The 27,863-nt window shown below is 50.5% G+C and overlaps 1 protein-coding gene and 1 long non-coding RNA gene across 2 annotated transcripts in view; both read right to left on the bottom strand.

Moving 5' to 3' along the window:
• Positions 1-7,711, bottom strand: part of TRIM16 (tripartite motif containing 16) — a 19,839-nt gene extending 12,128 nt beyond the window's left edge. The window contains exons 1-2 of the mRNA XM_049636917.1: positions 7,013-7,711; positions 754-849 (exon numbers count right to left, since the gene is read on the bottom strand). Of these exons, the coding sequence (XP_049492874.1) occupies positions 754-849; positions 7,013-7,534 (618 nt within the window). The 5' untranslated portion in view covers positions 7,535-7,711. The remainder of the gene's footprint in view (positions 1-753; positions 850-7,012) is intronic.
• Positions 7,712-23,466: 15,755 nt separating this feature from the next.
• On the bottom strand, positions 23,467-27,845 carry LOC125926968 (uncharacterized). The gene is made up of 3 exons (XR_007459204.1): positions 27,445-27,845; positions 26,518-26,589; positions 23,467-24,348 (listed from the first exon to the last, which is right to left on the bottom strand). It is a non-coding gene; the product is annotated as an uncharacterized LOC125926968 (long non-coding RNA).
• Positions 27,846-27,863: the final 18 nt, after the last annotated feature.

The following is a 27,863-nucleotide window of genomic DNA, read 5'->3' as shown; positions in this document are numbered from 1 at the left end:
TGCATGCATGGATGCATGGATGCATGGATACATGGATGGATGGATGGAAGGAAGGAAGGAAGGAAGGAAGGAAGGAAGGAAGGAAGGAAGGAAAGATGGATTGAATCATTCATGGTATGCAAAGATGCTGCTGTTGACTCACTACCATAGCTTAGGTGTTTGGGATTCTCTCCTGAGTGATGGTTATTGGCTTTCCACCACTGAGAAATATTTGTGGAACTGTTTGGCTCTACTTATACTTTATATGGAAAATGGCCATATACGAGACAGACTAAAACTAAGTCGCCGGGCACACCACTGGCCTTATCAAGTCACCATCCACTAATCAAGCAGTTCTCCACTCTTTTTCCTGGCTGCCAGGACACAGGACTGGTGACATTCACGTGCAAAACACTCTCCCGTGATGGAAGAAACCCAGACTCTGCCTGATTCCTGGAGTTCTACCCCCTCTGCTCCTACGCACACCCCTTTCTCCTGGTCAGAAAAGCATATGCAAATGTAAAAACAGGAATGTTGTTATTATAGGATTAGACTTGCTCTACTCTGTATTATTAAAAAGTCAATCACTTGCCAGTCTTGAACCTTAAACTAATTTCATAGCAAAAGCTGACAGCAAGGTGAGGCTATCCCGTGGCGTAGCCAACCGTATCCATACCTATAATCCCCATCCGCCGAGAAACGCCAAGGTGCCCATGGACAGGGAGTCTGGGCCTGTGACCCCATGTCCCACAACCCCAGATGGGCCAGCCTTACCAAAACGGATTTGTGGTTGGATTGGAGCCTGGCGATGGCGTTTTCATTCAACCTGAGTTTCCGTTCCAGCTCTAACTGGGTGTCCCGAAGTTCAGCCTGAGGAGAAGGAAGAACAAGTTACGGAGTGCACCCAGAATGTCCCCCGGAGCGATGTACTATTCACTCTTGTCCCATGGAAAGGAGACTCTGACCTTGGGAGCTGCCTCAGAAGCCAGCCTGGAGGGCCCGAAATCGACAGGAAGGGTAAGCTGTGGGCCAGCACCTGCTGGGGCCGAACTCGGCACAGATCCCCTAAAAAGGCGGTGAGCACGTCTGCTGTGCGGCAACTGGCCGTCACTTCAAGCATTTAGGTGGATCACCTCCTGTCGTCCTGAGCACACCCACAGCAGGTAAACACCATTACCTCCATCTCACAGATGATACCGTGAAGCCACCTAATCAAGGTCACACAGTGTATCAGTGCAGTGGAGCCCAGCCCCCCTGCCCCCGGAATAACCGTACAAGGAGTACGAGCTGGAGCCAAGGGTAGGGACCCCAGGTTTTCTACTTGGCAGTGGAAAATCTACTTAGCGCCTCTTGACTTCCACTGCCTCACCTGTGAAATGGGGATAACTGAGGCACCTCACTCATGGGGGTTTTGTGAGGATCGAATGACACAGCGGGCGTGACTGTGAACTTGCCCTTGTAGCTGGCACACTGCTCGTGCTCCACCAACGTCAGTGAGGCCTTCGTGGTCGCCCCTTCTTGTCCCGGGTGGTGCCACCATGGCTGTGTCCCATCACGCACTCATCTCGCCTGGAGGCAGGCAGAGCGAGCCCTCCCGCCCAAGCCAAGTGCCTGCCCGAGAACCTTGGGTTTGCCCACCCCGATCCCCACCACCTGTTTCACTCTTCCTTCCGGAGACTCCCCGAGCACCTTTCTGCCAAGAAGTGTGCCAACACATAAAGCTTCGAAACCTTTGCAACCTTCAAAGGCCCGACCACAAGGGCATGAATCGGCACAAAAAGAATAGTTTTAACTGCTTTCAACAGGTTCTGTCTGCGTTTGAAGCTGTGTGTCATTTGGCCCTAAGGGAACTCAGAGGGCATAAATGCTCTCTGCTTTTTCCTACAGAAGCTTGGGGGTATTCCAGGCCCCCTTGTGAGGGTATAGGGAGGCAGGAAGGAGGCTTTGTCCCCCTCTGCAGGGGGCAGGTAACTCCTTTGCTTTGTTTTATTTTGTTTCGTTTTGCTCAGGACCTGGGATGCTGACTTGGAACTGAGGGAGCCTCACGACCTCCCCACCCCAGACCTATTTGGAGGCGGAGGGAGGGTCTGGCCTTTTGGGAGCAGTCATGGAATCCTGGTCTATCTAAATGGCTTACACAGGGGCACCTGGGTGGTTCAGTCGGTTAAGCGTTTGACTTCGGCTCAGGTCATGATCTCACGGTTCACGGGTTCGAGCCCCGCGTCCGGCTCTGTGCTGACAGCTCAGAGCCTCGAGCCTGCTATAGATTCTCTCTCTCTCTCTCTCTCTCTCTCTCTCTCTCTCTGCCCCTCCCCTACTTGTGCTCTCTCTCTCTCAAAAACAAATAAACATTAAAAGAAGTGAATAAATAAAAGGCTTATACAGTGACCTGTCCCAGGGAAGGGGAGAAACGTGACGTGCTTGTTTAAAGGTGGTAGGAGACAGAGCGGAAACACAGCCTGGCAGCGGACGACACGGGCAGCCCCAGCCTGATGCGGAGCACAGGGATGCTCCCAGAGAGGAGCCGGGGAACGGGCCTTCTCCGTTGCCTGCAGACTGCCATAAAGGGAGAAAAGGACTCCTGACTACCTAGTGGGGACCTCTCTGAGTGAGTCACCCCAGGGGAAGGCGCTGGGATTACCACAAAAGGTGGGGCCGCTTGGGGAGACCTGTATCTCCAGTTAATCCTGTTCCTAGAAAATGACAGGGTGCCCCAGGCTCTGGCTTTAGGGTTTCCCAAGATGTCATCTGTACACACTTCCGGGGGGGGGGGCAGGGTGGACCCCGCACAAAAGCCAGACAGTGGCGTCAATGACTGAAGACAGTCCTAGACGGGACGGCACTGTCTACATCAGCAAGGTAATGACAAATGTACAAGAGGCACAGTATTTGGAGTGTTGAGACCCGCCATTGCTGGTTATGTGATCTCTCCATGTCAGTGCATTTTTTTTTTTATTTATTTTGTTTTTATTTTCTTTTTGAGAGAGAGAGACAGAGACAGAGACGGAGCGCGAGCAGGGGAGGGGCAGAGAGAGAGGGAGACACAGAATCCGAAGCAGGCTCCGCTCCGAGCTGTCGGCACAGAGCCCGACACGGGGCTCGAACTCACAGACCATGAGATCATGACCTGAGCTGAAGTTGGATGCTTAACTGACTGAGCCACCCCGGCGTCCCCCCCGCCAGATCATTTAGCTTCTCCTCTGGTTCAGGGCCACAGGAATAGGTTAACAGAATTGTTCTTGCGGAAGGTAGCACCCAGAGCTCAGGGGTCAGACTTCAGGTCAGAGGTGCAGGCAGGAATAGCGGAGGGAAGGCGAAGGGAGAAGAAAATTCCAGGTGGTGTCGGTTCCTTTGTATTTCCATCCACACAACGTTGGTTGGTCGTTCTGGAGAGGTTGCACTTGGTAGCACAAGAGTTCTACCCGGGCTGACTTCATTCCTCAGTGGATTGGTCAGAACCTACCACATGCCAGTCCAGCCAAACAGAACATCCTCCCTGAGATATACACCCTGGTAGAATGTCTAAGGAAAAACAAGTTATGTAATAATACTGAGTCCAAAACATTTCTCAGAACTTCCAGAAGAAGTTCTTTTCCTGAGTGGCCTCCAATCATCCGCCTTTTGGCTACCAGAGAATGGGCCGAGGACAACGCTGGTTCGTGTGGCTCACAGAAACTCGGCTCCTGCTCTACCTGGAGACTGTCCGTGGGCCACGCCCAGTCCTGAACTTTCTGGAACCAATGCTGAGGCTGAATGTAATGGCCTGTCACTAGTGGACGCATGATCCAAGACAGGTCGTCCCCCTCTCTGAGAACCCTGCCCTGGCCTCATTCCTGGTGACAACTCCGTCCTTGGAACATGTAGCTGTTCTGCTGCCTCAGCCCTCTGGCACTCCAGGGAGCCGTGGAACATTCCTTGGCTTCCTCGTTAGAGTCCAAGCTCCCCGAGGACAGACAGTGTGGTCTCACACTTAGCCCATAGGAAGCAATCAATGATGGTTTGATAAGCTTGAGGGAGAACAGGAAAGAAGCACGTGCACTTCCTGGGTCAGGAAGCGTTCACCAGGCATGCACACATGCATGAACGCACGCACGCACGCACCCAGTTTCGTTCTCGTGGCAGCATGCCCGCGATTCAGAGAAGGCACGGGAAATCAGCAGCCGGTGCGCAAGGCCAACTGCACTGAGAGGCCTCAGGAAGCCGGCCCGGGGCGGAGAGAAGTGTCGAGGGGTCCCCATCAGGAAGAGCCGGGCTCTGGAAGCCCAGCAGGACGGAACATATAGCAAAGAACACCCAACTCCCCGAATCCTGAGGTTTTGCCCCCACTGGCGTAGCCGGAGACCCGAGGAGCCTCAGCAGGGGCTCCCTTGGTTAACGGAGAAATCAGTGGCTCTGTCACTCTGATGCAGGATCTCAGCGGCTTTTGTGTCCTCGTGGCTGACCCTGCCGTTTGCACTTTCCTGAGACAATGTGCCTCCTTCAGTAATTAGCCCTCAGCACTACCCAAAGTGACCTTCGCTGCAAAGGACTCCATCAGGCCAGCGCTAGCTGAAGGGCATACCAAGCTTCTGGAACCTTAATGATGTCAAGTACAACTTTCAAAATAGTCCCGGTGGCGGTTACAGCCTCATCAAGCCACTGGGTCTTCTGGGCTGGTCTCTTGGGCTCCTTTTGAGAAAGCTTTTGGCTCCTAAGATTTGGTAGAGCCAACAAGAGTCTGGCTGCACTTAGGACGTAGGCTTGCTCTCTGAGCTGAAAACAAGGGCACGGGATGGAAAGGACAAGAGCTCTGTCGTGCAGACCGGCAAGGCGGAGGTTGTGAACTGGGGCCTTCAGCACAAGTCTGGGGGGTGGGGCTGTTGCATTGTACCTGTAACCGTGACGGCTTTTCGGCACCAAAAAAATGACTCTAGAGCTCCTCTACCGAGTTTTTATTTCACCTTACACAGCTCTCCCCTAGGATGTCTGAATCCGGGGTTCCAAACATGCTTTACGCAACTGTCCCCTGCTCGGAACTACAATTACCCTCCCTGTGGTGCACCAGTTTTCATTGTTTAAAAGCCAGATTGCGGGGCACCTGGGTGGCTCAGTTGGTTAAGTGTCCAACTCTTGCTTTAGGCTCAGGTCATGATCTCACAGTTCATGAGTTCCAAACCCACACATGGTATGGAGGCTGCTTGGAATTCTCTCTCTCTCTCTGCCTCTCCCACTCTCAGTCTCTCTATCTCTACCTCTCTCTAAATAAACTTTAAAAAAAAATTTTTTTAAATATCCATATTGTATCCCTTGCCAGTACGGACACAGAATATTTCTGAAAGGAAAGAGAAGAAAGTCGAGACAGTAGTGTTTAACTGAGGAAGGAAGCGAGGGGATCCAGGATGGGAGGGAGACCTTTTCCTGATATGGTCTATTGCAACCTTTGGTGGAGACTGGCTTTCAACATGTACACCCATCACTTTTTCCAGGTAAATATAACAATATCCAGACATTTATACCCAAAGAGAACAGCAGGACACTTTGTACTAATATCTCTACTATATGTGTGGCAGGATTTCGGTACCAAACAGAAAGTTACAATATTGTGATCTTGGCTAGGGTCCTTCACTCATGTTCCCCGAGTAGGGTGCCTTCCCAAAAGCTTCCACGCCTCATCCCATGACTCAGTTGCCTGTATGAGTTCGGGAAAACGTGGAGGCGATAAAAAGAAATGACACCCCATAGAGTGATCTGAGGATTGGAGGAGAAAATCTACAGAGTATTTAGCACACGGCAATGCTTACTGAAGCCCACTTGGCTCAACTATGTAGAGCTTTTTCCTTTGACCTGTTGATAGAGAGCCTCTCCAGGATTACGAAAGAGCCTCATTCATCCTGGTCATGAGTGGCAGTGACCTGCTTTCCTGACTTGACATTCTCTAACCTGGAAACACTGGAGGCACTTGGCAAGTGCCTTCCTGAGCTGGAGATGGTGACTCATTGACCCCTGGGCTACAGAGCTTTCCAGAACAATTCCCACTAACCCTGGAGAAAATCTGTGCCTGAGAAAGGACACGGAGGAGGGACTCTGGCAAGTAAAGCGTTCTTCCCAGAAAGTCCTTCCCTTTGCTGCCCAGGAACATTGGACTAAGGAGGAGTTGTGGTGGGTCTCCCGCCCTGTGTAGTGTAAACGGGGAGCTGTCAGCAGTATGAACATAAGGAATGTGGGAGAAAAGTCAACTGCACTTCCCTACTGAAGGAAAAAAAAATAAAAAAGCGCTCACGGAGAGTCAAAGTATGAGAAACAAAGAATACACAGTAACTAAACCCATTCTCAAGAACTTCTCCAGGCTATCAGCTTTAGGGCAAAGAAAAGCCAGTTGTTCTAGAAACAGTCTCTCTATCTGATGGGAATAAAATTACAGGCTCTGTGCGTGGTGTCTCTCAGCCTCTCCTGGCACCCCTATCTGATGAGGAACTTCCATTTTCCCTCAGTTAAGCCGTCCTTGACATCGGACCTGAAGGTAAGTGTCCAATTCTGTGCTACCTTGGCATTTTTTTAAGCTCTCAGATCAGACTTCACACCGGGGGTCTCTAGAGGGGCACTTTCTACTGGTCTCCCGGGTGGGGTAAAGGGGAAAAGAGAAATCAGGCAAAAGGTTTGGCTTTTTTTTTTTTCTCTTGAACTTCTGCCAAGGTGTGCATTTCATTACTTGCCACACAGATCCAGCCAGAAGGAGACGTCACTGCCCAAAGCTCTCCAACGCCAGCACGCTACACCCAAACGCAGATCCACTGCAGAAAGCTAGCAAGCGTGGACACACACACACACACACACACACCCCCAGCATGGGGACGGCGGGAGGGAGACAGGACCAGAGTGACCTGTTCCAAGTGCCCAAAGGCAAGTGCAATAGGTATTTACGCTGGACCAACAGCCATAGTGAAGTCGGCAGCCCCAGGAGCTGCAATGTGGGGTGGGGGCGGGGGGGGGGTCCAGCCTCTCCCCGGGACACCATCTCCCCACCTCCCTCTCCTGGATGGACCCCAGCACTCGCCTCCTTGTCCCTGCGGGCGGCATCCAAGGAGACCAAGGCGTGGCCCCTGTGCTCGTCCTGGCCGCACTCCTGGCAGACGCACTGCCCATCGGGGCGGCAGAAGGCGACCAGCGGGCTGCGGTGGGCAGGGCAGGTGCGCAGGTCCCGGTCCTTCACGGGCTCGGTCAGCTGGTGGCTGTGCAGTTTGCTGTTCTCCTGGTGAGGCCGCAGGTGCTCCTCACAATAGTTCACCATGCAGGTCAGGCAGGACTTGACCGCCTTCACCCTGCAGGTGCCAAGACAGAAGTCACACAGGACCTCCTCCTCCTCCTCCTCTTCCTCCCCAGCAGTGCCGCTATCTGGAGCCCCCTGCCCTTCAGAGCCGCCGTCCTGTGCTTCTGGCTCCCCCTGGGGGCTCCCCAGGGAGCCCGTGTCCTCTTCTTCGGCCAGGCTGGTCGACCCAGAGTCTGGGCTGACAGTGGCCAGAGGGTGAGCGCTGATCCCGGGCAGTGGCCCTGGACCCATGAGGTCCAGCTCGGCCATCTGGAAGACTCTGGCGGCGAGGCTGTCCTTCCTCTGCCCCTCGGGCCGGGATCTGCACAGCCCGAGTCAGAGGAGAAAACCACGCCTAACTGACTGCAGCTGTCACAGGAGTTGAACTGTTTCCGCCCTCCCGGAGGAAGCCCAGTTAGTCATTACTCTGCCCGGGGCTTGGCCAGCAGCCAGGGCCGTGATGACGAGGCGAGGCGGCTAGGTTATTCGGGCTGCCCGTGGCCACTCAGAACATCTCCCCATGGGCTCCGGCCCCTCCTCGGGTCCAGCCCCAAAACTTCTATTCTTGCGTGAATCATTGGAACCCCATGGGCTCAGCCGAAGACCACATGTGTCTGTGGCTGCTCCAGAAAGAATTAGAGATTCCTGAGCTCTGCCGTAAAAAGCCTGCGTCGCTTTACGTAGCTTGACAGGTTAAATTTTTTGTTTGCATTTTGTTTTGTTTTGTTTTTTTAGTTTATTTATTTATTTTGAGAGAGCGCATGGGCAAGCGGGGTAGGGGCAGGGAGGGAGAGAGAGAAACCCAAGCCGGTTCTGGGCTATCAGCGGAGAGCCCCATGTGGGGCTCGATCTCGTGACCCATGACATTGTGACCTGAGCTGAAGTCAAGAGTCCGATGCCTAACCGACTGAGCCGCCCAGGCACCCCTGTTTGCACTTTTTAAAGGGATCTAAACTACATTTTTAGAAGTCCTTACAAGGACGTCAACGATATGGCAGGCCCTTCCCATCTCATAGAACCAGACATGAGGCATCTAGGAAAAGGAGGATATATGTCTCTGACCCTGACCTTGGCCACATCACCTTCTCACAAAAGTGTGTTCAGAGGGGATCAGAGAGTCAGGGAAGAATGTGTCTCCTTCTACATAAAGCTCCATTCAGACAGCTCTCCCAGGCCATGCCTCCCACCCCATGGTTCCTAGAAAGAGGTATGTCCCAAGAAACAGCCCCTTTGCCCACTTAATAAAGTGTTGCTGGACACAGCGTGTGAGTTTCCCCACACTGCCATAACAGAGTACCACAGACTGGTTTGATATAAACAACAGAAATTAATTGTTTCATGGTTCTTTTGGCTAAAATTGAAGATCAGGGTGTCAGCTGGGTTGGTCTCTTCTGAGGTCTCTCTCCTTGGCTTACAGATGGCCGTCTTCTCCCCATGTTTTCATATGGCCTTCCCTCTGGGTGGGTCTCTGTGTCCTAATCTCCTCTTCTTATAAGGACACCAGTCATATTGAATTAGGGCCCACCCTAGTGACCGACTCTTCATTACCACTTGATTTTTTTTTTTAATGTGTTTATTTTTGAGACAGAGAGAGAGAGCATGAGCATGTGTGAGCAGGGGAGAGGCAGAGACAGAGAGGGGGACAGAGGATCTGAGGCGGCCTCCACACTGACAGCAGAGAGCCCGATGCAGGGCTCGAACTCACAAACCAGGAGATCATGCCCTGAGCTGAAGTCAGACACTCAACCAACTCAGCCACCCAGACACCGCTTCGTTACCACTTTAAAGACCCTGTCTCCAGATACAGTCATCATCTTATGAGGTACCGGGAGTCAGGAATGCAACATATAAATTTGGGAGAGAAAGACACAATTCAGCCCATAACCCATGGCCAGAGGATGAGCCAGGAAGCATCCAACCCCTTAAAAGAAAGGCGCTCCCAGGCATCGCCACTGGGTGGGGATACACATTATTCTTCGTATCTGCCAGATGGGCAGCCATCCCAAACATTCGAGAAATCCAGAGGCTGCTCAGAGTTGGACAGAACTGAGACTGTAAAAATCCTTCTCAGCTGCAGCCCTGTTATATTTTCCACATGCATCGAATATTCACATCATGATTGCCTACAAGCAGCCCTTTCTAGCAATATAAAGTTTCCAAAGTGTCCCTGTCCTGAATACTGTCATCCACTGTTGAAGAGCCCCCCCCCCCCCCCCCAAGAAGAGGTTTCCCTGTATTTAACTGCATGGTTGGTTTTTAGACACCCTCAGCCAGGAGGGAAAGGAACTGGCTTCTGCGGGTTCACACTGTTCCTCAGAACTTTCTCCAGTATTAGCGGACAAGGCTGCCTTCCTTCCTATCCTTTTTGTAGAAAGACAGTTCCACTGCAGCGGAACTGGTCCACCCACAAGCTTAGAGCCTTTGATCTTTCTCGGGAGGAGGAGGGAAAGTGGCTTGCCTGACCCGTTCCACAGCCTCCAGGGCTGATCAGAGGGCACTGAGACAGCCAGCCTGGTTCCCACCTAGCCTCTCCCCTGCCTCCCATTCTTTCCTTTGCCTTCTCCTTCCCACCCTCTCTCCTTCCTTCCTTCCTTCCTTCCTTCCTTCCTTCCTTCCTTTTCTTTCTTTCTTTTGAAACAGAGACAGAGAGCGTGAGCAGAGGAGGGACACAGAGGGAGATACAGAATCCGAAACAGGCTCCAGGCTCCCAGCTGTCAGCACAGAGCCCGACTGTGGGCTGGAACCCACGAACCGTGAAATCATGACCTGAGCCGAAGTTGGACGCTCGACCCACTGAGCCACCCAGGCGCCCTCCACCCTCTCTCCTTTTACGTAGTTTCCCTGCCTGCCCCATTCTCTACCGCCAACCCTAAAGGGCAGTTGTGGGCATACTCAGCCCTTCTCTGCCTCCCCACTGGAGCCTAAGGTAGCAGAGGGTCCATGGCGGCCTGGAGGACAGGAAATCTGAATTTCAGTCCCAGCCTGGCCTGAGAATATATTTTGTCCCCACAAAACGTGAGCTTCCCCATGCATAAAATGAGCATGTCAGCCTCCGTCAGGTCTAGCAAACGGAGGCCTGGTTGGGCTCTCTGGGGGAACTGTGTTGCCTCTGAGTTCACGTCCGAGCTTACTGGGAGAGTGGAGGTCCTCTGGAGGCCTGCGTCTAGCCCTGTGGGGACCACAGAATTCCCCACGGCTTCTAAATCCCCTGCACCCCCCGGCCTTGAAGCACAACCTTCCAGATGACAGTGGTGGCCCTGAGCTCTGAGCCTTCTTCCTGGGGAGGTGATGCGTTTCACTAGGCCTCCGATACCCTGGCTCAACACTTGGGCACCAGAAGATTGGGGCTGACGTCCCGCGGATCTCTGAAACCCGCAATTCCCTGTTGAACCAAGCGTTCCCCATAACCACCCCTCTCCTCCTGCTGCAGCCCGGGGGCACCCCAATATCCTCAGTCTTTCTCAGACAGTTCCCTCTGCCCACTTGACCTAACTTGCATTGGGCTTGTCCCAAAGTCTCCTGCCACCTCTCAACTGGCTGTGTTCCTTCTCTCCCCTTCACGAGCCAGGGCCGGGTGGGCATCGTCCATGCTCCCCAATCACAACATGCAGACGGCTGTCCCCCCCAGCCCTCCTGTCTACTGCCCCCCCCCCACTCAGCCACCGGCCTCTACCCACCTCCCCGCCATGCCCCTTATTCATGGGACCCTGAAGCTCCTGGACCACAGCCTCCCTCTCCAAACCTGCCCTGCCGCCCTTCTCAGAGCCTGCACCCCTGCGTGTTTCTGTGGCCACCTCATTGCTGAGGACCTTTTCGTCGGCCGCCCACTCTATGGTCACACGTGGATTTTTTTTTTTTTTTTTTAACTGTGGTAAAATACACATGACATCAAACGTGCCCTCCTTAACCGTTTTGGTGACGTTAAGTACATCCACATTTTGTACCGCCCTCACCGCCGTCTGTCTGCAGACTCCTTCCCTCTTCCCCAACTGAAACTGTCCCCATTCAAGCCTAACTCCCCGACCCTCTGTCCCCACCCCAGCCCCCTCCCTGGCAGCCAGCCTTTGACGTTCTGCTTCTGTGGATCTGATGATTCCAGGTTACCCCACATAAGTGGACTCATACGGGCTTCCTCCTTCTGGGTCCAGCTTGTGTCCCTCGGCATAAGGTCCATCCCTGGTGTAGCCCGTGTTAGAATTCCTTCCTTCCTCACCTATGCATTTTGCATTCACCAGAAACCTCTGTCTCCAAAATCAGGAATGGGAAAGTTTACGCTCTGACTCTACCTGTAAGCTCCCTCGCTTAAATGCCCCAGGGGGTCGCCTGGGTGGTTCAGTTGGTTGAGCGTCCAATTTCAGCTCGGTGGGGATCTCACGGTTCGCGAGTTTGAGCCCTGTATCGGGCTGTGTGCTGTCAGCCCGGGGCCTGCTTTGGATCCTCTGTCCCCCACTCGCTCTCTGCCCCTCCCCCGCTCAAGTTATTTCTCGCTCAAAAATAAATCAACATTAAAAAGAAAAAAAAGCAACGCCCCTCGGAAGAAGGCGCCTCGGGTCCAGCAGGCCAATAACGCACTGCCCCTCGCCAGGTCCTCTTTGTCATCCCCTGCCTCATGTCTTCACGTTCCTCTCAGCTTCTTTTAGATTCCATGGCTCGGCACAAGCACGGTCCCCTTTCCACCCTCCGTGTCAGCCTCCTGGCAACCCCCAGAATGCCAAATAGGCCCCCTTTCCACCTTCCTTGAGCCTGCATTTCAAGGTGAGGGTCATTGGAGTAAAATCCCCAATTGCACAGAGAGGAAACCGGTAAATTCAAGATCAATCGATCGATGGTTAATTACCCTCCAGCACCACGCCCCCTCCCCCCCCCCCCCCCCCCCCCATTGCATAGCCATCCTGCTGTGTTCTTCTAGGTAAGCTGTCTCTTCCCTCCCTCACTTCTCAACCCTCTTCCTTCTTCCTACCTCCCCTTTGTGCAGAGGATCTGGGCTCATGCTTTCCGTGCAAAGTGCAATCAAAGCCACTGCTCCTGTCGCCTCTCCCCTCCCTCCCTCCCTCTGCAGTGGCAGCGCGGTCTCTAGGTCTATAAAAGTCTAAGTCCTTCCTCAAGTGCAATGGACTCTCCCCTCTTCCACTCGCCTTAGCAGGGACTCTGCCCTTCCGTTACACTCCTTCCTGCACCCTTATTCTGGCCCTCTCCACTGGATAGCTGCCATCAATTTGCAAACATACTCTAGTATTTTCCATAAAAAGAATTTTTTTTTCTCCTGAACTTACGTGCCCTTAACAACTCAGACCCATGGGTCTCAATTTCATGCCCCGCCCCCAGCAAAGCCTTGCCAGACCACTGGCCTTTTTACCCCACCCCCCACTGTTTATCCAGCACCTGTCACTTGAGTGAATGAGTGAATGACTATGTATCATTTGTGCTATAGGTCTGCTGAATGCGTGCATGAATGAATGAATGAATGAATGAGGGACCCTGTATGGCTCACCTGCCCCTACAGGCTCCTCTGATCTGCCTAAGGTCCCTTCTAACTAGAAGGTGGACTCTTTCTGACCCTTGTCCATTTCCTGTTCCAGGCTCTTATGAGGAGCCAGGGCTCTAACCGAAGCCATCTGCCTTCCACGGTCACTGAGAGAGAGTCTTGCTTGACCCCTCCAGCAGCAAGAAGTGACCCCGAAGTTCTGGGTGCCATTCTCTTCCCACTCCTGACTCTGGTCAGTTCAGCTCTGACCTCCAAGTCCTGCGGGGCATTGTGACAGCTGCAGGGCGTTGTGACGGAAAGCAGGGCGTTGTGATGGCTCCTTCCACCAGGAGATGATTCTACGCAATTCACTGAGATCAATTCAAGCAAAGGAATGGTCCTGTGGCGGCGAGGCTCAGTCCAGGGTTAACTGGACACCACTCACATCCACCCCAAACTTTTGCCCTTGTATATAGTAGAGTGTCGCTCTCTTCTTTACAAAACTAACATGATGTCACCTAGGTATCCTTTTCTGAGTCAGACCTGCCTCCAGGAATGTGAGAGCCAAGTGGTGGTTTGGTATTCCTTTCCAGAATTAAGGGAGGTTTCCCTACCTAGAATTTTGAGGATTCGAATTCTAACAAGCCATTTTCTAACCAATTTGTAGGTAGGCAGGTCATTATTAATCTTTCTTCTCCAGTTGACTTTGTGACAAATAATCCCACAAACTGGCAAACTCCCTAAAAGGTATGTAAACAATAAATACCAACTGATTCCCTCCAGTTTGCTGGTTTAAAGTCATCACCTTGCGGAATCTGGAACAGTTCAAAAAGAACTTTCTCAACCCAAGGACTCTACACGGCAGTTTCTGGCTAAAGAAACTCCTCAAGCTTTTCTCCTAAGCAAACAGCTTCCCATTTGTCTCTTCAAAAATCTCGGGGTGCCCAGGTGGCTCAGTCGGTTGAGCGTCCAACTTCGGCTCAGGTCATGATCTCACAGTTCATGAGTTCAAGCCCCGCGTCGGGCTCTGTGCTGACAGCTCGGAGCCTGGAGCCTGCTTCAGATTCTGTGTCTCCCTCTCTCTCTGCCCCATCCCCACTCATGCTCTGTCTCTCTCTGTCTTAAAAATAAATAAAATATTTTAAAACAAAAAACAAAAATCTCACCAGAGGCACCTGGATGGCTCAGTCAGTTGAGCGTCCAACTCTTGATTTCAGCTCAGGTCATGATCCCATGGCTCACGAGTTCAAGCCCCGTGTCAGGCTCTGCCCGGACAGTGCGTAGCCTCCTTGGGATTCTCTCTCCCTCCCTCTCTCTCTGCCTCTCCCCTGCTCTTTCTCTCTCTCAAAATAAATAAACTTTTAAAAGAAAAAACAAAAATCTCACCAGATTTTTTTCATTTGCGTCTCTGCTGAGCCACACAGGGCTGTGATTCACAAATGTAGATAATATCTGTCCGTGAGCCTGTAGAAATTAAGAAAAATCAGTCCATCAGACTGAGAAAATACAAATAATATAATGAAATCGTCATAAATCTGAATGTGATTGATTGTAAGGGATTACACTTTATTGAGCTTGTGTCCTGTACCCTTTTCTGGAACGAAACCCCTCATCTTTTATGAACCTCTGGTGATAACAGTGTGGGTGGGGGTATCTGGAAGAGTTACGTCTAAGACAACCCTCCAAATTTACTCTGCCATTTTTCTGCCAAAGATCCCAACGTCTGGGAACCACGGAACCAGAAGATAGATCATTCTTCCAGAAACCACCTCACAATGTTCCTGGTTCACCTGGGGATGGGAGCCCCATGGACTTTCTGGCCTGGGATCGTTATCAGCAAACTGATCCCCAGCCCTCCTTTTCTCCTAAAATCAGAAGATGGCCTCTTGGATTGTGTTTGGTGGTTGGTTCTTGCTGGCAAAACAAGAGAACAAACTGAAAGGTAGAACAGAGCTTAAGGACCGGAACGATCATGGCACTTAGTTTTGGCACATGATGGTTATAAGCAGTCCTTACCCCGACCCCCTAGCCTCCTATCTCTTTGTGGTCCCCTCGGGAAGGAAGGGCTGCCCCAGGGTGTTGCACGAGCCTTCTCTAAGTCACAGGGACATCCATGTTGGTTCGGAAGACAGGGTTGCACACTCAGATAGGGTCCGTCTTGCCCAGCGCCCAGCGAATGCCTGAAGGCCTCCTGCTTTGGCTGGAAAAAAACAGCCCAAATCAGCTTCAACTCCCCTTTACCTACAGACAGCCTCCAACTGTCGGCGACGCAGAATTTCCTCTGCCCTTCAAGTCCCTCTAGCCAGACTAAAAATCAAAGTAACACGAGGCCGATAAACAGGAGATCAAATTAGCTTTTGTACACACGGGGCATCCAGGCAGACTTGGAAATTGCAAAGACAGTCAGGCAAAGTGAGGTGTGTATGTCATTCTGAACTAAGGAAAACGGGGTAGGGAGGAGTCTGGGGCTTAAAGGGAAAAGAAAATGCAATTCAGAGGAAGATGCCGGAGAGTTAGTTAATGTTTGGTAAATAAGTGTTTGCTGGGCCACTCAGAAAGGATGGCACGTAGAGGACTTTGATCAAACAGGTCTTGCCGGGTCCCTCTTGTCCACCGTGCACCATGCCTCCCCATTCATGCCATTATGCAGCTCTCTGCTCTCCTGGAGCTTTTAGGCTGAATTCTCTTAGGCAGTTGTGAGGGAGGTAAAAAGCTTCTCCTGAATCTGCTGGGGTTTTTTACTGCATTTTTTTAAATGTTTATTTATCTTTGAGAGAGAGAGAGAGAGAGAGAGAGAGAGAACACAAGTGGGGGAGGGAGCAGAGAGAGAGAGAGGGAGACACAGAATCTGAAGCAGGCTCCAGGCTCCAAGCTGTCAGCACAGAGCCCAAGGCGGGGCTCAAACTCACAAACCATGAGATTGTAAGGGTTAAACTGTAGTGTAGGGCTAACCTGTAGCTTGAGAGATAACAGCTTTGTTTCGACACTGAAGGTTAAGAGATAACAGCCTTCCTTTACTCTTGTAAATTACACTTCATACTCCTGTAAATTAGGCTTCACCAGCTAAGGAAACAAAAGTTCAAAGCATCAGAGGCAGGGTCAAGGAGATCCACTGGTTGCAACTTAACGGCAGAAAGTCTAAAATAACCACCCCATCCGGGAACTGTTTCTAACTCATCTGGGAACTATTTCTTTGTTCTGTTCCCAGGTGATGATAAAACGATGTGATCGGCTATAAAAACTCTGTACCCCGGCTGTTCGAGGCCGCACTCTGATCAAAAGTGTTGGTCCCGATCGGTCGGGGCCGCACTCTGATCAAAAGTGTTGGTCCCGATCGGTCGGCCTTGCCTCTCATTGCAATAAACTTCGTTGTGACTGTCACTGGTGCCCCTAGCATTCTGTTTCAGGAGTCGTGTGGATGCAACAAGATCATGACCTGAGCCGAAGTTGGACACTTAACCAACTGAACCACCCAGGAGCCCCAACTGCTTTTTAACTCAAGGTAATCTCCGTGCCAAAGTGGCCCATCTTGGGGAGGCCAGCCCTCGGCCCTGCCCTCGGCCCCTATACAGCAAAGCAAGTACATCAAGGTTGTTTCTTCCCTAAGCTACAGAAGGGCTAGTACTGGGTTGTGCCCAGGCTCCTTCTTGTTTGCCAAATAGGTGTGGCCAGGGTGCACCTTGACCACCTCTTCTCAAACCCTGGGGCCACCAGGAGCCACAGCTGGACCTCATCATGGGGAGTCTCCAGTGGCCTGGAAATGGAGAGCTGAGGAATTTGACCACACTCCCCGGTTCTTAATAGATTTCAGACCCTTCTGTGGTATACAGTTAGCACATTCGTCTGACTATGCTCTGTTGAATCTCGGGATCAACCTCCATAACAACTCCAAGAACCGTGGTATAATAAAGCCCAAAGCAATCACGCAAGTTAAATTCTCATGATCTTCATGGGTTCGGCCTACAGTGGCAAAATAACCTGCCTGTAACAAGAGAAATAAATCTTTTTTTTTTTTTTAATTTATTTATTTTCAGAGAGAGAAGGTGGGCGGGGGGGAGCAGAGAGAGAGGAAGAGAGAGAGAGATTCCCAAGCAGGCTCTGCACTGTCAGCACAGAGCCCGACATGGGGCTTGAACTCACAAACCGTGAGACCCCAGCCCGGGGCAGAAATCAAGAGCCGGATGCTCAACCGACTAAGCCACCCAGGTGTCCCATGAAATCAGTCTTTTAAAGTAACGAATGTTCTCCCTTGCCCTGGAGATGGAAGATGGGTTCCCAGTTTGGCTTCCCCAGAGACCCTAAGCTGACTGTTGTTTTGGTTACTGCTGGCTTTCTGGAAGTTAGATAGCCCGTCCAGGCCCAGTCAAAATGGGAGCCGAAACAGCAGCTCAGTAAAGCTAATGGCCAGGGCAGTCGGGCTTCTGGACGGGGAGGAGCCAAGCAGTGTGCAGGGTCGGGATGGGGGGGGGCCTCTTTGATTTACTAGTGAGGTGCAGACCTTCAGAGATGGAAGGAACCTTAGAAAATCATCCTCTCCACACTCCTCCTTCCCAACATTTATGAATAAGAAAACTCAGACCCAGAGAACACAAGTGTCTGATGTCAGATAAATAAAAAAGATGTATGGGTGGCAACATGGGGGAGCCTCAGCATCCTGACCCCCAGAGAGCAGAGTGAGTGGAAAATAGGGGCACCTGGGTGGCTCAGTCAGTTGAGCGTCCAGCTTCGGCTCAGGTCATGATCCTCACAGTTCGTGAGTTCGAGCCCCACATCGGGCTTCCGTACTGACAGCTCAGAGCCTGGAGCCTGCTTCGGATTCTGTGTCTCCCTCTCTCTCTGACCCTCCCCAGCTTGAGCTCTGTCTCTCTCTCTCTCTCTCTCAAAACTAAATAAACATTTTTTTAAAAAAAAGGAGTCAAAGCATTGACCACAGTCTGTGTGCCTGTGGGCATGTATGGGACTGGAAGCGCTGGTTCTGATCAAAGCAGGGCTTGAAAATCACCCAAACCCAGCAACTCCCAGGGAGCTGCCAGTCAGCCCAGAGGTGGACACAGACTTGCCAAGGGACAAGCAGAACAAAAATGGGCATCTGGGCTGTGGAGAGTGAGTCTGGGATGCAGTGGGAGCCCATGTGTCATGAAGGGAAGGAAACATTCTCCCACTACCCTCAAGGTCTCCTGGCTGGACCAAGAATTAAATTTGCATGAGACAGATTAATGGGGGGGGGGGGGGGGGGGATCAAGGGGTTTTCATGTGCACAGGGGGACCCAGGGAGCGGGCAGGGTGGGGTGAAAGTGAGTGATAAAGAAAGAACCAAGCAAGGAAGTTTTTTTTTATACTTTTTTTTTTTTTTTTTTTTTAGACAGAGACAGTGAATCTGTGAGGAATTGACAGGACAAAGAAAACTTAATTTGGGAGCCTCGATTAGTGAGAAATTCTAAGCAGAATTTGGGCTGGGGGAGGAAATGAGTAAAAAATAACAAGGGTTGTTTATACACAGTTTCTCGCTCTAAAGTTCCCACCTCTGGTGATAAGGGTATCTCTGACTTCCTGATACAGGGAGGGTGCCTTTCACACAGGAGATTTATTCTGCTTTCAGGGGGAGGGTCCTTCTTGAGTAGGCTGTCTCTTAAGTAACCTTTACTTAAAATAACCAATATATCAAAGTGGCACTTCTGGGGGCAGCTGGCCCTTGGTCCCTATAGTTGTCTACAAAGAGAACCGGGCCTGGTCCCATGGGGAAGCACTGCCAGGCACCACACAGACAGGGAAGAAGGGGTTTCCCAAGGAGAGAGGAAGCATGGGAGAAATGGGGTCCCTGCAAGAAGCCAGAGCTGCCAGAAGTTCCAGAACCTTCCTTCATCAGCTCAAGCAGAGAATGGTAAAGAGGACCATGAGGGGCCTGGGCAGCACAAATAGGACATTCAAAGCAATCCAGAAAATGTACGGCCCTAAGCTGGCTGATGCATCTCTGCATGTGGGCTTGGATGAGGCTCAAAGTCTGTACACTATTGTTAATACTCCTATCAATATCAGTGCTAAGGGCTTTACGTATCTTATGTGAGCTAATCTTCACAGCCACCTCCAGGGAGAGGTGCTATTCCTATTCCTATTTCGTAGATGAGGAAATTAAACTAATAAATTTAAGCCAATTGGGCTTGAATCACCTGCCTCCAGACGCTATGCTGGCTTTTGAACGAGCCGGAATTTGAACCTAGCAGGCTGACTCCGGAGCCTGTGATGCTAACTGAACACGTCTACAAATCTCTTTGAGAATGTGCGTTTTGTTCGCTCTCTCCCAGCAATCTTACAATCAGTTCCATTCATTCATTCATTTATGAGAAAGAGAGCATGAGCGAGGTAGGGGCAGAGAGGGAGAGAGAGAATCCCAAGCAGGTTCTGCACTCTCAGCATAGAGCCCAGTGCAGGGCAAACCCACGAACTATGAGATCATGACCTGAGCCGAAATCAGCCACCCAAGCACCCCTTTTTTTTTTTTTTTTTAAATAAGAAGTAAAGACTACTTGACCTACATTCCCTGAACAAAGGAAGGAAAAAAAAATTTTTTTCTTTCTAAAGCCAAAACCTGCCCCTCCCTCCAAGGATTCTTTGTGGCCATCGAGGACAATGGTTTGTTTTCTCTATAAATAATAAACTCACTGCCCGGGAAGTCCTCTCCCTGGGGGAAGATGCTAGGTTTCAGGAGCCACTGAAGCTCTGGTCTTAATTCCACTCCCCCTGGGGACCCTCCTTTGCTCAAACGGTTTCAATTTCCACCTCATTGTTGCAAACCAGATGGTTGCAGAATGCTCTGTATTTCCGTAAGCTGACTGGGGGGAGGGAGCCTAACATCTGTGCATTTGGCTTTCCTGGAATTGAGGGGGCAGCCTTCCTCCAAAGCAGGATGCAGACTCCGCGACTAAATAAAACAACAAGAGTGCTCAAAAGAAGACATCGGATCTATTACCTCCGTGAGAGTAAAATAAAGACTGTCTTGTGTTTTAGTAGGAAGGAAACAAGCTTATTAAACAGGGGACTTGAGTGTTTTTGTTATGGGAGGAATCCAGATAGAGTCAGAACTGTCAGGTGGTTAACTGTCTATCCCTCTGGCCTAGCACCTACCAGCTGTGTGACCCTGGTAAGTATTTTGACCTCTCTGAGCCTTAGTGTTCTCATCTGTCAAATGGGGATGCAGTATCTGCGCCTACTAATTTACATTTTTGAAAACATTTTTAATGTTTATTTTTGAGAGAGAGAGAGCGGGGGGAGGGGAGGCAGAGGGAGAGGGAGACACAGAATCCTGAGCTGTCAGCACAGAGCCCGATGCGGGGCTGGAACCACAAACCATGAGCCCCTGACCTGAGCCGAAGGCGGACGCTTAACCAACTGAGCTGCCCAGGCACCCCAATTTTGTGAAAAAATTGAAAAAGACATCCTATAAATGCAAGTAGATTTATACACAGCAGGTATTTGATGAGCTAAGGCTCCCTCAAAGGAGTTTTGTTAAGCTGTGACACAAGAAACAGGCCAAGGATGACGTTCTGTAGGCAGAGAGGGTTAGGGGTCCCCGGAAAAAGACAAGACATCGCTTTCTTAACATTTTAGGCCCCCAGGCATTTTGTGATCCATGCTTGACTACTTGCTGGAACACATTTCCTCCAGACCTTCCTGGGATATGTTAAAATTTCAGAAAAACAGACCTCAGTAATTAATGATTTTAAGGGAATAGAAAAATGTAAAAACAAACAGCCACTACCGATGCAGTTTGAAGCCGGGTGCGGGAGCCAATGGCCAAGAACGAATTCTTGAGCCGTTTTTTGGTGCAAAAAGGTGTTTTTATTATAGCACAGGGACAGGACCTATATGAGCAGAAAGGGTTGCATTGTAAGTGAGAGGACTGGCTGATTATGTAAAATTTTCTATACTGTGGAGGGGAGGGTGATGTTAGGGCTCCAGGAAATTGAGTCTGTAGGTTTCTGAAGGTCTGGTTATTGCTAAGATGGCTTTTTTTCTTGTAAATCATTAAGACAGTGGCAAACTGGGGGCGCCTGGGTGGCTCAGTCGGTTAAGCGTCTGACTTTGGCTCAGGTCAGGTCACGATCTCGCAGTTGGTGGGTTCGAGCCCCGCGTCGGGCTCTGTGCTGACAGCTCAGAGCCTGGAGCCTGCTTCGGATTCTGTGTCTCCCTCCCCAGCCCTTCCCCCGCACCCCCTCATTCACACTCTGTGTCTCTCTCTCTCTCTCAAAAATAAATAAAAATAAAAAGACAGTTGCAAACTGATGGAGATTCATGTCCTGGGTGACTGTGATCTCTATCAGCTGACCATTTGTTTGTCCCCTGCCTTTGTTTTGGGGCAGCCAGGAGTGCCTGAGGAATGTCACACATATCCCACTTGGTTGGGGGGGCAGGGGGATTGCTGGGTTGCTGGGTGTTAGTTTGTGCTTTGCCCTCAGCTGGCTTTTTGCTCCCTCAACTACCAGGTCAGGACATACCTAACCAGTATCAGAGACAATAAGTCGGTGGTAAGACCGGCCCCCAGTGCTGTTTCAAAAGACTGCCCCTGAAGCACATTCTTGAGTCATTTTTGCAGGATTTAAACGCCCCCTGAGCACTCAACCACCAGACTGACTGGAGCCAGAGAACTGATGTCCCCGGCCCTTGCTGGCCCCACGACTTCAGTCTACCAGGACCTGGACTCTGTCAACTCAGGGCGATTTTTGCCCCAGTTCTAGATTGCCACCATCTATTCATGCCTCGCCATGAATATCCACACACCCTTAGCTTAAGACTCCCCGATTTTGTTGTTCCAGGAGACGCTGCTTTGGGAAATCGCCCCAGCGCTCTCCTTACTTGGTGCAAGTAAAACCCTTCCTTCTCCTTCTCTTTGGCTTGATTATGTCTTTTGGCTACACTCCCACTAAGAGCCGAACCCTGTTTCGGGTGACAGAATCTGGCAACCTAGATGGGACCTCTCACCTAATCCCCTTGAGCTGTGCCGGCTCCAAACAGGTGACGCGGTGGGCAACGAGAGCCGGTCACCCGGCCACCTGGTCTATGTCGCTGGGGGTCCCGGAGGAAGGGCACTAAGAGAATCCGTCCCTACTGGCACTCGATGTACCAGTCCGTGCAATGGGTTCAGCGGCCACTCTGGACACTGTGATCAGAGTCCCTTCAGAGCGGTGACAGGGACCGCACAAATCCCACAAATCGGCTCTCTGGCTCTGCCCCTATCTCAAGCGGGGAGAAAAGGAAGGGCTTGAGGTCTGGGCAGAGATCTGGTCTGTTCTGGAGGGGGAGTCTGAGGGATCCCAACACTCCTTTGTACCTTCGAGTCCTGGAGGCTGATTGGGAGATACCTGATCCTGAAGGCCTCAGTGAGATAAATCTCAGATTCTGGAGATGGAGAGGCCCCCGTCTGGTAGACCCGAACAACGGAGTGTGCACTTTTAAATTCTCAGTTGTAGGAGATTTACTTACCAACTCTCTAGAGAAGGAAATTTTCAGTGGGCTAAGAACAGTCGAATCTGTGGCTCCACCAACCTTTATGAGAGACCCTTTGGCAGGTGGAGACAAGCCCTTAACAGAGATCCAAGTTCAGGGGAAAGGGTTTTTTTTTAAAAAAAAAAAAGAAAGGGGGCGCCTGGGTGGCTCAGTCGGTTGGGCGTCCGACTTCGGCTCAGGTCATGATCTCGCGGTCCGTGAGTTTGAGCCCCACGTCGGGCTCTGTGCTGACAGCTCAGAGCCTGGAGCCTGTTTCAGATTCTGTGTCTCCCTCTCTCTCTCTCTGACCTTCCCCCATTCATGCTCTGTCTCTCTGTCTCAAAAATGAATAAACGTAAAAAAAAAAAAAATTTTTTTTTAAATAAAAAACAAAAAAAGAAGAAAGGTCCCCTTGGTAAATGCTCTGGGGGACCGAGTGCTCTGTAGGGTTGAGCCTAGAAAACCTGGTAGAAGGCGGATGACACTACGTCACTGGAAGCTTGCAGCCCATTCAGGTTACTGGGATAAGAAAATTTTTAGGATTCTATTAACTACGATTTTAATGCTCAAATGGCCTAAGTGAGGATCCTTTGGAACACCTACTAAGCCTATTTGGACACCCAACTCCGGAAAATGGCTGTTAACTAAACAATCCGAGTGGGATGCATATTCTGCTTGGCGTTTAGAAGCTTCTAAAAAACACTGACAGGGTACCATCTGTGTAAGAAACTAGTAAGAAACTTTCTGAAATAGTGACAACATTGAGCCCCCAAAATATCAACTCCTGAAGAAACACTTCTTACTGGTCTACCTTTATCTTGCCCTTTAAGTGAGACACCAGGGAACGGGGCATTAAAATCAAAATCCTTCTCCCTCAACATGATAAGGCAATGATTATCTGTGGCCAGAAATTCGCCAGATCTGAAGGTGATATTCAGAGACCGATAGGAATTTTTCTTAAGACCTTATTCCCTAAGTCCAAATCAGAACTATGCACTCAGAGGGCAAGAAGTGAATTAAAGAAAATGGAATTAGGGGCGCCTGGGTGGCTCAGTCGGCTGAGCATCCGACTTCAGCTCGGGTCACGATCTCGCGGTCCGTGAGTTCGAGCCCCGCGTCGGGCTCTGGGCTGACGGCTCGGAGCCTGGAGCCTGCTTCCGGTTCTGTGTCTCCCTCTCTCTCTGCCCCTCCCCCATTCATGCTCTGTCTCTCTCTCTGTCTCAAAAATAAATAAACGTTAAAAAAAAAATTTAAAAAAAATTAAAAAAAATGTAATTAGATGGGTAGGTCAATTTCAATGTCAATGAAACTGCAACCCAGCTCCTCGAAGGAGTGAAAAGCCTCTGTCCTTATATCGTACATCTTTGCAAAAACTAGAAATATGGCCCCATTAATAATTCAAAGTCCTTCAACCTCTCTGGGAACTTTTATCCAGATCATTCCCCGTTCCCAAAACTGAAGGAAAAAAGGTGGAGGTGGGGGGTAAGGGGAGAGGCTTTTTGAAAATATAAATAGCTAGGGGCACCTGGGTGGCTCAGTTGGTTAAGTGCTTGACTCTTGATTTCGGCTCAGGTCACAACCTCGGGGTTCGTGAGTTCAAGCCCCGCCTGGGGCTCCACACTGAATTGGAGCCCTTGGAATTCTCTCTCTCCCTCTCTCTCTCTGCACTCTCCTGCTCTCTCTCTCTATCTCAAAATAAATTTAAAAATTGGGGCGCCTGGGTGGCTCAGTCAGTTGAGCGTCTGACTTTGGCTCAGGTCATTATCTCCCGGTTTGTGAGTTCGAGCCCTGCGTTGGGCTCTGTGCTGACAGCTCAGAGCCTGGAGCCTGCTTCGGATTCTGTGGCTCCCTCTCTCTCTGCCCCTCCCCCGCTCACGCTCTCTCTCTCTCTCTCTCTCTCTCTCTCACTCTCTCGCTCTCACTCTCTCTCTGTCAAAAATAAATAAACCTAAAAAAAAAAAAGATGTGCAAACGAACCTCCCCCCGTCCCACCTCTAGCCAAAGCTGCACAAAGAGGAACTTTACCTGGGAAAGACTGGCAGGTTGATTTTACAATTATGCCCATCCCTGCAGAGGATATAAATAACTCCTGGCTTCACAGATACTTTTACCCGGTGGATGGAAGCTTTTCCTCGCAGAACTGAAAAAAGCAAAGGAGGGAGTCAAGGGGTCACTTGAGCAGGTGATTCCTAGGTTTGGTCTTCCCTGAACAATGCAAAGTGATAATGGACCAGCATTTGTTTTTAAAATAACCGCTGGGTAACAGGCCCAGGTTCTAGGGATACAATGGAAGCTACATGCTGCCCGGAGGCCACGATCATCCTGGAAAGGTTGGAAGATGTAACAGAACTTTAAAGAAAAGTTTAGCTAAGCTTTCAAAGAACTCAGGAGAACTGGTCGAGGCTGCTCCCCAAAGCTTTAACTGGAGTTAGGGCAGCCTCAAAGGGAAGGCCTGCACCAAGCACATCTGGATATGCGGAGGGCCTTTTCCAAGCATCTGAGGGAAACTTCATTTGCCCAAATACTGAGACTAAACAAGCAATAAACCACATAATTCAACCAGGGACTGCTGTGGCCGCCCTCAACAATTATGCAAATAGGAGCCTCCCTTTATCAAAGGAAATTAAACTCCATCCCTAATGAGCCAAGCGACTGGGTGTACTTGAACACCTGGCAATGAGGGTCAGCTCGGGATCAGCTCAGCCCTATCTGGACAGGACCCCACTTGGTGCTGTTAACCACCTACTCTTCTCTTGAGCTACAAGATGTGGCTCCCTGGATTCAACAGTCTCAGGAAGCCCGCAGAGCCAAGTCAAGATGTTCCTGAAGCTTATACGAGTGAGCTGCTGACGGACCTGAAGTTCCTGTTCAAGAGGCAGTAATTGTCAGACAAATACATCTTTGCTCAGATGCTCGGTTGTGCACTGCGAAACTGCGTTAAGTATTGAGGATAATCTTTTTGTGGCCAACAGTAACAGCTGTAATCCTAACCTTCTTCTGTCGCTCGGGGACCAATGTATTCAGTCGATACGTTAACCTGCTAGTAAAATTTGCCTCTTCTTGGATGCAACAGTCCCATATAAATCACACGATCCAGCAGGGATATGAAAAACTGCAGCCCAAACCGTCTAACCCCAAAATTTACACTTGCGGGAGCAAGGCATCTTCACTGCTCTAACCCCTGACAGCAGGAAGTAGCTACAGAAGACTGACCTCTACCTTTTAAGAATGAAGAGGAGAATATCTCAAGGGGGCACTTTGTAGGCAGATAGGGTTAGGGGGTCGTTGGAAAAAGGAAGACGAGACATAGCCTTCTTAACATAAGAGACAAACGAAAGGGGCGCCTGGGGGGCTCAGTCGGTTAAGCGTCCGACTTCGGCTCAGGTCCTGATCTCGCGGTCTGTGAGTTCGAGCCCTGTGTAGGGCTCTGTGCTGACCCCTCGGAGCCTGGAGCCTGCTTCCGATGCTGTGTCTCCCTCTCTCTCTGCCCCTCCCCTGCTCATGCTCTGTCTCTGTCTCTCAATAATAAATAAACATTTAAAAAAAAGAGAGAGAGAGAGAGATGAACGAACATCACTTCCACCAACCTCTCGGGAATGCATTTCCCTACCGCTCTGGACTCGTGTATGTGGCTTCTAGATCTCTATCAGGTTTAAAACCCTACCCTGCCTGGTTCCCAACCTGACATTCACACTGACCTGTTGGCTTTGTTACCCTCGCTTGAGAACAGGGGCATCTGTAAGCTTCATCTCGGAAATATGGTGTGCGTCCGTCTTAGCGATCTGGGGAAAGTGTGCTCATTCTGTCCCCATAGGCTAGAAACATACCTGTGGGGTAGAACCACGGACCCGGGTAAGGTCACGTGGGGTTGAGGCATACAGAGCATGCCCTCTAGGGTTATAGGAGAGCAATGACAATTATAAACCTGAGTCATGGGGACTTTAGGTTCTGTACCACTATTCACTCTTAGCGAAAGGGAACGTGTGTTTTGGCTTCAGAAACCAGCATATGAAGAGGGACGGGCAGGCAGGACGGTAGTATTTTAAGTCATCTACCCACCATGACGTGCTTGCTTCTGGCAAATCGTTCTGTTTGCTTTCCTAAGATTCTGCCGAGCAATTCCTTCAAAACCAGTTTTTCATTGCGTAATGGCATGAGGAAAGGGTCAGGGTGCATCATGTTTCTAAAGGAAGATTATAAAATGGACGGTACGCCAGGAGCCTAATTATACCAAAAAGAAGAGCGTCAAGGGCATGAGCACGGACACAGGTGGAAGAGGGCTGCAAGTGGAAATTATTTCAAGTGTTACCTTTTCACGCCTTCTCGTATCTCCCAACGTTCAAAATATCAACCGATAATTTACATGAGCGGAGAACAGCACCTGTCAAAAACAAATCCGCGTGTTGACACGCCCCCTCTGGCAGTTCAGTGACGGTATGTTCACGAGTGGTGCCGCCCGGGGTTCCGACGTCACAAGACTTGGGTGTTTATGCCAGCTCAGCCCCGTTTATTAGCCACTTACGGATACCATTTGCTTTATCGGCCCCAGGGTTTTTCCACTTATAAAACTAGGAGTAGTTGGCTTTGTATAACTCACGGGGTTAGTGTAAGCTTCCAGATTTTAGAACAAGGTAAAGTATCAGGAACCTAAATAAACGAACGGGCAACATGCAGGTGACAGACACCACGTTCTCCGGGTGGCCCCCGCGGATGTTACTTTTCAGCCTGCCTTCCCTGCTCCTCTGGTAACCTGGCTGTTAAACTGAGAGGTTCTCTGAGGCCTTAACCCGAGACCTCCTCCTCTTCCCCACCTCTCTCTCTCTCCCTACGTGATTCACTCATTCCTAAGACTTCAGTTTCCGCTGGTGCAAATGACTCACAGGTTGATGTCTCCAGCCCAGACCTGAAATGTGAGATTCCATACGACATATGAGAACCTGGCTTTCTCACGGGCACCTCGAACCTAATGCATCCAAAGTTAAACTTTCCGGATCCCACCACAACAGAGCTGACCCTCTTCACGGTTCTTTTCTCTGAGACGGCCACCAGCTCCCGGCCAGATGTGCAAACAGAATCGTGGGGGGGGGGGGGGGGGGGGGGGGCATCCCTAACTCTTCCCTTTCCCTCATCCCCCATACCCATTCCATTACCATTTTACATCCCAGATATCTCCAGAACCTTTACCCTTCATGTTTTCCCTGCCATGACTGTAGTCCAAACCACCGCTGTCTCTTACCTGCATTATGGCCACAGCTCCAAACTAGGATTCCTACATCCGTTAGTTCTTCCCTCTAGTCCACTCTCCATATTGCATCCAGGGAAAGCTTTCTTAAAAATCACCGTCACTGATGCGGTGCCTGGGTGGCTCAGTTGGTTGAGCGTCCCTCTCTTGATTTCAGCTGGGGTCGTGGTCTCAGTGTCATGGGATCAAGGCCCACATCAGCCTCCGGTGTTGAGCATGGAGCCTGCCGAAGATTCGCTCTCTTTCTCCCTCTGCCCCTCTCCCCGGCTCACACACACTCTCTCTCTCTCTCTCTAAAATAAAATGACATAAATTTTAAAAATAAATAAAATCTTTAAAATAAGATAAAATGAGCCTCTTGTAGGCATCATATAAGTATTATTTTTTAATCCAGTTTAATGACCTCTGCCTTT

This window comes from Panthera uncia, chromosome E1, assembly GCF_023721935.1.
Source record: "Panthera uncia isolate 11264 chromosome E1, Puncia_PCG_1.0, whole genome shotgun sequence".
Taxonomy (NCBI): Eukaryota; Metazoa; Chordata; class Mammalia; order Carnivora; family Felidae; genus Panthera; species Panthera uncia.
Note: the sequence above shows the minus strand (reverse complement) of the source record. Positions and strands in the feature narration are given on the sequence as shown.